The sequence below is a fragment of the Equus quagga genome, chromosome 2 (genome assembly GCF_021613505.1).
Source record: "Equus quagga isolate Etosha38 chromosome 2, UCLA_HA_Equagga_1.0, whole genome shotgun sequence".
NCBI classification, from domain to species: domain Eukaryota; kingdom Metazoa; phylum Chordata; class Mammalia; order Perissodactyla; family Equidae; genus Equus; species Equus quagga.
In genome coordinates, this window is record NC_060268.1 from 167,059,837 (window position 1) to 167,067,752 (window position 7,916).

The following is a 7,916-nucleotide window of genomic DNA, read 5'->3' on the forward strand; positions in this document are numbered from 1 at the left end:
CCTGTGGGGTGTTCTGGCATTTAGGGCGAGTGTTTGAAAGTGATGCCTCGCTAACTCATTAGACACTGAGCCCCAGGCAGCGGACAGGCCCACAGTTGAAATCACTGCTGCTTTTCTTGGTTACACAGCTAAACACAAAAAAGATCCCACCCTCTTTTGTAACACCCTGTCTTAAATACCCTCTCTTATATTTTTAAAAACTAGGCATCTTTTCCTGATTTCTTGAAACATGAACCTAAAGAGCTGACCTTCTGTACCGTGGTAGACTTCACGGTAGAGGAGACTGGAGCCAGGAGTGTGCGTTTGGGGTCTAATCCAAGTTCAAACCGCTGGGCGGCCTGGACAAGGCAAGTGTGCCTTCCTGAGTCTTCGCTTCCTGAAATGCGGATCGTGATACCAGCACCTCCTGTTTCTTAGGATTACAGTGAGGATTAGCCGAGAGAAAGTTCGTGATCATGCTTTGAGAAGTGGAACAGCCTATACAGATGGCACAATTTTAGTTTCTGTTCTTATGAAAAGCATGTCATTCCACCCGAGCCCAGAGCATGTCACGATCACGGAATTTTCATTTACTGTCCTATCAAAATAGCAAAGCGGTTGGTTTTTGTTTTTTTTTTTTACTGTACTTGTAGTAGTTTCCAGTGAGGGCAAAACTCCCATTTTCCAACTCTGTTTTAATTCATCTGATCTTAAGATAAGCTAAGGGGGAGAAAGAATTCCATCGCCTTGTACCTCTGTTGTCAAACTGATACAGAATCACTGTGCAGATCGATGCACAGGTCCAGCCGCGATGGAAATGGGAGAGGCCACTCCTGGTCTGCTGGGAACTGAGGCGGTGGCAGGGCTGTAAGGCTCCAACAGGTCGTTCTGCCTTTGAGCAAAATTATGGGACCTCTTCAAGATTCCATTTTTTATCAGTGAAATGAAGATTAATGAGGCCTCCTTCAAGGGGCTCTTGTAAGGATTACATAAAATAACTCATGCAAAGTACCTAGGCCACTGCACATCATGGGTACTCAAGAAATTCTAAACCTTATTCTTCCCCCATTGTTGATCACAGAGAAGAAAGCATAGGTTAAATTAGTTAGCTATCTGGCTAGTTAGTTAGAATTGTAGAACCTTAGATGAGTTCGAGCTGTGCCAACCGGTTACGTAGTTTACGATTCCTCCCTGTATCCTAAATTGACAGCCAATCTAGCATTTTTATTTTATATTCTTTCCTTTCCTGAAATTTTTATTTTTTACTTTTTAAATTGTGGTAAAATACACATAACATAAAACTTGCCATTTTACCCCTATTTAAGTATACAGTTCAGTGGCGTTCAGATTATTAGGTAAGCATCATCACCATCCATCTCCAGAATTCTTTTCATCTTTCAAAACTGAAACTCTGTCTCCATTAAACACTAACTACCCACGGCCCCCTCCCCCGGCGCCTGGCAGCCACCATTCTACTTTCTGCCTCTGAACGTGACTCCCCTAGGTACCTCCTAAGTGGAATCGTAAAGTATTTTTCCTTTAGTGACTGGCTCATTTCACTTAGTTTGACTTATTTTCTTTAACAAATACTCACATGATATTTATTATGTGGCTTGCTTTGCAAATATTCACTCATTGAGTAGGTACGATCGTGTCCATTTTACAGACAAGGAAACCAAGACACAAAAGTAACTTGCCCCGTGTCACAAACCTAACGAACAGAGGCCACAGCCTCTGGCCCCCCAGTATGCTGCCTCTCAGTGGCTGCCTGAACCCCTCTCGCACTTGGGGCTCACGTCGTCATGAGGCAGCCCCATTCTGGTTTCAGACTGAGTGAGAATTCTAGAATTCTTGCTCTCTCTAACTTCTCTCCACGGGTCCTCCTTCTCTCCAAAGAAGTGCTCTTTCCTCTGCGTGCCTCTCTAAGTCAGTGGCAGCTGCCAGCCTGGAAGAGAATATTGCATCTGAGGTCCCACAGGACTTATGTTTTAACTTTTCAATGTTCAAATCACTTGCTTGCAGCTTCTGAAGAGGACCACCGAAATTCAGCCTGCTTCGCCTGCATCTTATTAAGCCACGGAGAAGAAAATTTAATTTATGGAACAGATGGCATGACACCAATAAAGGACTTGACAGGCCATTTTAGGGGAGATAGATGTAAAACCCTTTTAGAGAAACCCAAACTCTTCTTCATTCAGGTAATCACTTTTCACAGCCAGTACAATTGGAAATGGGAAAAGATTAGAGAGTGACTCAGATTGTCTCATTTTTGCACATGTATGTGCTATTTCACTTGGGGTATGCACATTTGGGTTTTGTTTTTCTCCCTCTAAATGCTTGGCATCTGTGTTGACATCAGATCACAAATTATGAGGGTTTCTTCAAGACATTGCACTACTTTTATTTGCTTTGCTTATTAATTCGACACATTCACTCATCCCATTATCAGTGAGCTACTAGTTCTTGCCAAGCACAGTTCTAGGCACTGGGATCCAGTGGTGAACAGCACACACGTTTCCATTCCTGACTCCATGGAGTGATCTCTGCTTTGATATTCAGGCTTGCCGAGGGACAGAGCTTGATGACGGGATCCAGGCCGACTCGGGGCCTATCAATGACGACACAGATGCTAATCCTCGATATAAGGTCCCAGTTGAAGCCGACTTTCTCTTCGCCTATTCCACAGTTCCAGGTATCAAGTCTACTGACCAGACCATGGCCATTCCACCATCAAAATGCAGGCCTGGGGCTGTATTAGTTTCCTCTTGCTGTAGTGATCAATTACCACAAACATAGTGGCCTGAAACACACAAATGTATTATCCTGCAGTTCTGGAGGTCAGAATTCCAGAACGGGTTGACAGGGTTACCTTCCTTCTGGAGACATAGCGGGGAACAATCTGTGGCCTTGCTTTTTCCAGCATGTTACAACCACCTGCCTTCTTTAGCTTAGGACCCCTTTCCACTGTCTTCACAAACAGCAACCCACCTCTCTCTGACCCTTCTTCCATCCTCCCTTCACTTTCTCTCACCACAGCTGGGACACGTTCTCTTCTTTTAAGGACTCCTTTGATTACATTGGGGCCCCCCCCAGATAATCCCAGATAATCTCCCATCTCATTTCCATCTCATTAATCACATCTGCAAAGTCCTCTCCATCATGTCAGGTAACGTGTTCTCAGGTTTCAGGGTTAGGGCACGGAGATCTCTGGGAGCCACTATTCTGCATATCTCAGGGAAGTATTCACTTTTTTCTCCAAGAAAGCTGAATTCTCTCATTTATTATTACTATTATTATTGGTTAATTATAAGAACAAACATTTCTATAGCACTTTAAAATATATAGTGTTTTTCATACCCTTTACCTTATGTCATCCTTATAATAATTGTGTAGGTGGTTAGGAAACGTGTTACTGTGGTCCTAATTTTGCAGATGAAAACTAGAGTTTGAGTGAGCTTAAGTGATATGCCCAAGGTCACGTAGAGAGTTCAGTACACGATAGAGCTGTAGCTCGGGCGAGGACCCCTTCACACCGCAACATGTAAACAGGAACCAGAAAATGCCAGTAATGAGCTAGCCTACTCATTATTTACCAAGCTCTGCATTTGCCTGAGTCAGTTCAGTGGGAGTCCTTCCTTTGTTTTGGGTAAAAACTATCAAGTTAGAATTCTCCCAGCTGTAGTTGTTTGTCACGTGCTCAATACAAAGGAACTGGGTACAATAAATAGGTTGGTGTGTTTGGAAAACCAGCTCTAGCAGGATGTGCAGGTGAGATTCTGTGAGGATAACTTTACAAGTTTTAGGGGTCATGTAAGAGAATAGTTTGGTCTTCCTGCTCATGAGAGGGAGGCGTGTGATGGGGGCATCTCTCTGTGTAAACAAACCTGGTGGCGGAGTTATAGATGCTCCGCAAGAGGTCTGGGGGAACTCAAGGAGGAAGGGTGGACTCTTCCAGGGAGGCAGGCGACAGAGGATTTCCTAAAAAAGAGCTGAGTCTTGGAAAATCAACAGGGGGAAGGGTGAGGTGGCTTACCAGACAGAGTGCCACGGGGTGAGATAGCCCAAAGCTTTGGTCAGACTCAGGGTTGGACCACGGGGTCTGTTATTCTGCTTGGGTTGCTGTAACAAAATTCCACAGACTGAACGGCTTAAACCACAAAAGTTTATTTCTCACCGTTCTGGGAGGTTCGAGATCAAGGTGCCGGCCAGCTTGGTTTCTGATGAGGGCTGTCTTCCTGGCTCATAGACAGCTGTCTTCTCACTGTGTCCTCACCTGGCAGAGAGACTGAGAGAGACCACAGCACGGGGTGTGGCAGGGCAGTGGCAAGGTTAAAACCTGGACAGGTGGGCAAGGGGCCGCCTTGTAGTGGGCCCTGTGTGCTGTGCTGGGTAGACAGAACTTCAGCCTGATAAAGGAGCGCGAGGGAACTGTTCTAGGCAGGAGAGCCTCAGGATGAGATTTGGATTTCAAAATGGTTACCTCGGAGCCCTGTAGGACAGGGGTTAGGGGACACGAACCTGAGGGCAGTAATGAAATGGGTCCGTCCTGACCAGCTTATTGTATTAGATGAGATAACTTCTCTGACCTCCCCTCTACAAATGGAACCCATTGTCAGACTGCTAACACCATAGAGCTCGAATCCTCATGCTGATAGTCACCAGTACTCTGTGCTGCAGGAAAGAATTCTAAGTGCACCTCAATCATTTTACACAAATAGGTTATTTCTGTTTAATGTACATTTATTCAATAGCTGATTGTTATAAATGATAAAGATGATGACTCCATTCTCCTCAAACTGGTATGACCAATTGGCAGTAGGAGGAAGATGCACAGCTCATCACATAAACCAAGCACAGCTTTATTTTGTTTCCTACTGTCCTTTTAAATTGGGGAGGATGGGGGTGGTGGAATCTTCCCTTCCCCTGGATGAAAACTTCAGCAGGTGCATAGCTTTGCCGTTCGTGCAAAGATATTAGACAATATTGTGGTCACCTTTTAAAGTCACAACAATCGCACTATTGAAACCAGAATGTCCAGTATGAGTAACAAATCCTGAGCCTGACTTGGCTTTAAATTCCTCTCAATTCAAGATCAGCCCTCCTAGAGGGCTAAGGTGCTGAGGGGACCTTGATCCTTCAGCTTTCTCATCTCCTCCTCCACTTGCCAGATCCCTTTTTAGATTCTCTGGCATCAAAGTCGAGAGGGAAGTAGAGAGGGAGGGAGGCAAGTTAAGGGTAAAGCCTGGGTCCCAGGGTCACCTGGTTTCTCGTGCTCTGGATCAGTCGGATGATTGAAGCTGGGCGCTTCCCTCTTGGGCACTTTCATGATTCCTGGTTCCCTGGGCCCTGTTCCTCCTTGGGCCTTGGATTTGCATCTCTATGCCTGATTGTGTATTGTGATTTCTTCCTCAACTCCTGGACATCCTCCAAGCTACATGTCCAGCCTCTATCTGCTAAGGTCTTCTTGCCCCTTCAAGAAATTCCACTGGACAGGATTCAGGGCAAACCAAGAGCCAGCTTCCTCTGCCATTGACCATGTGTGGTCCTTGAGGCACAAACCCCTTGCCCTTACAGTGCTGGCGCTCCCAGGGCAGCAGGCTCTCCTTAAGGCAGTTGGTAATTCAGCCGCCTCTCACCTCTGGATTTCTTCAAAAGAAGCCAGGCTGTAGTTTCATGTCCCCTAACAGTAGGAACACATCTCAAGATTCTCTGAGGTCTCCTGCAAATTCCCCTCTTGAGGCTTGGATTAGAAAGTTGCATGACCCCAAAGGGTGGTGAGAAGTTGCAGAGTTATGGAGCAGTTCTCCAGCATTTCCTTTGGAAAACTCTATATGCAACTTGTCTCACACTCACTTAGGTATCTAATACGTATCCATGCTGAAACACCAAAGCATTTGTTGAGCATTTCCTGCAACCCTCTAAATCTAAGCTGTTTGCTCTCTGAGCACAGCAGCCTGATTCTCATTAGGGACTTGCATGCAGAGTAGGGTGAAATAATTTCAGAAAAGCAGGCGTGAAGCTCCCAGACATGGAGAGCTCATTCTGGGTGGTGATGGAGTAGCGGTCAGCTCGGCTGATTTGATCTTCTTTCTCTCCTGTTGAAGGCTATTACTCATGGAGGAACCCAGGGAGTGGCTCCTGGTTTGTTCAGGCGCTCTGCTCCATCCTGAACGAGCACGGGAAAAGTCTGGAGATCATGCAGATCCTCACCAGGGTGAACCACAGGGTGGCCAGACACTTTGAGTCTCACTCGGATGACCCACACTTCCACCAGAAGAAGCAAATCCCCTGTGTCGTCTCCATGCTCACCAAGGAACTCTACTTCTGAGAAGAACCATGCCAGGGGTGCACTCTAGCTGAGAAGCGACAGATCACTTGTTAATGAATCAATTTTTTTTTTGACACTCACTCTTGAAATATCCAGAAATTCTAAAGGATTTTAATTTCAGGAAAGTTTATTGATTCAACAGGAAAGAAACTTTCTGGTGCTGTCTTATGTTCTCTGAATTTTCAGAGGCTTTTTTTTTTTTTTTTTACAATTCATTTGTTGACTTTGGTTATTCATTTGGTGACTTTGTAATTTCCTCTTAAGGTTAATTTTCTGTTCCTATTTCTTTCTCCTTGTTGTACACAGTACATACAACAGAAAATGATTTTTCATTGGCGTAGGGCAGATTCTCATGCAGAAATTCCCAGCTAAGTTAGAGGGGAAAAGAATTTAATGATTCTAATATGTTTCAGTCAGGATCCAGTCAGGAAAATGGAAACCATCCTAGGTGTTTCAGTAGAGGGAATTTAATAGAGGAAATTGACGTACTTAGATGATAAAGGAAAAGCCAAACAAAAGGAAGTGGTTACCACCTAGGGCTCTGAATGGATGTAGTTCCGTGAGTCCAGAAGCTGGAGTTGTCCACAAGAGCTGGAACCAGGGTGGGGGCTGCCTGGTGGGAGCTAGGACCACCAAAGAGTTGTAGAAAATGGAGCCATGGCAGGGACAAATCCCCTGCCTGAGATGAGGCAATGCCGGGTGAGTCAGACAGGGAGAAAGACCCTCCTCTTCACCTCTCCTCCTGCCCTCGAGTCTTCCTCCAGCACCAAACCCTTCCAGCCCTACCAGGAAGCCAGTGGCAAGGGCCCTGGGAAATGTGATTTTCCTGCAATACAGAGGAGAGCAAGGGATAACGACACAGGGGAAGAATAAGAAATGGATATAAGCCTAGCCCTTAATGTGAATATAAGTAATCATATTCCCTGATGTTCAGCAATTCCTCCATTCAATCATTTATTCCTCGAGTTGTCCGATAATCTGTGTATTGCCACTCTGTGCAAAATAATCTGTTGTAGCTTTAAAATATACCTGGAACTTTTTAGATTATTCCAAGCCTTTTTCTGAGTAAATTTTTTGTTGCCTCTAATTCTCTAAGTGGGGTAAAATTCATGGTAAAGATTTTTGCATTTTGTTTTCAAGGTGATGTTGTTTTTTGAATTCTTGATAAATTACTGTTTTATTCTGCCTAATAACTGGTTAACAAACAAATGTTTATATTTATTGATTAAAACGTGGTGGCTTAATTCCTAACCTGCTCAGTTTTCTTTCCTTTTGAAGTGTTTTTGGCAGTGGGGAATTGAGAAAACAGGATGAGAATGGACCCTGCTGATTGACATCAACATAAAATATGATTCATGTTTCTTTTGAAGCTGGAACACTAATAAAACAATAAGTAAATAATCACTTAGGAAGCTGAAATTCTTTACATGATGGGTTAACCAACTGATAAAGCTGTTTGTGGTGGGCTGCCATCTATTAATTTGGCAACAAAATCAGATGGCGTGGAAGTATCATCTTTCAATAAGAAAATTAATTTAGGGCCAGTTTATTAGACTTGTTCCTGGTTTCCTGCCATCTAAAACACACCAAATGTTCAAAATTTAAGTGG

General features: G+C 44.3%; 1 protein-coding gene across 4 annotated transcripts in view; it reads left to right on the top strand.

The window, feature by feature from the left end:
- The window catches only part of CASP7 (caspase 7), a 32,412-nt gene extending 24,854 nt beyond the window's left edge, over nucleotides 1-7,558 (top strand). For all 4 annotated transcript variants that reach the window (XM_046654784.1, XM_046654783.1, XM_046654786.1 and 1 more), the window contains exons 5-7: nucleotides 2,002-2,177; nucleotides 2,539-2,671; nucleotides 6,084-7,558. In XM_046654784.1, the coding sequence (XP_046510740.1) occupies nucleotides 2,002-2,177; nucleotides 2,539-2,671; nucleotides 6,084-6,307 (533 nt within the window). In that variant the 3' untranslated portion in view covers nucleotides 6,308-7,558. The remainder of the gene's footprint in view (nucleotides 1-2,001; nucleotides 2,178-2,538; nucleotides 2,672-6,083) is intronic.
- Nucleotides 7,559-7,916: the final 358 nt, after the last annotated feature.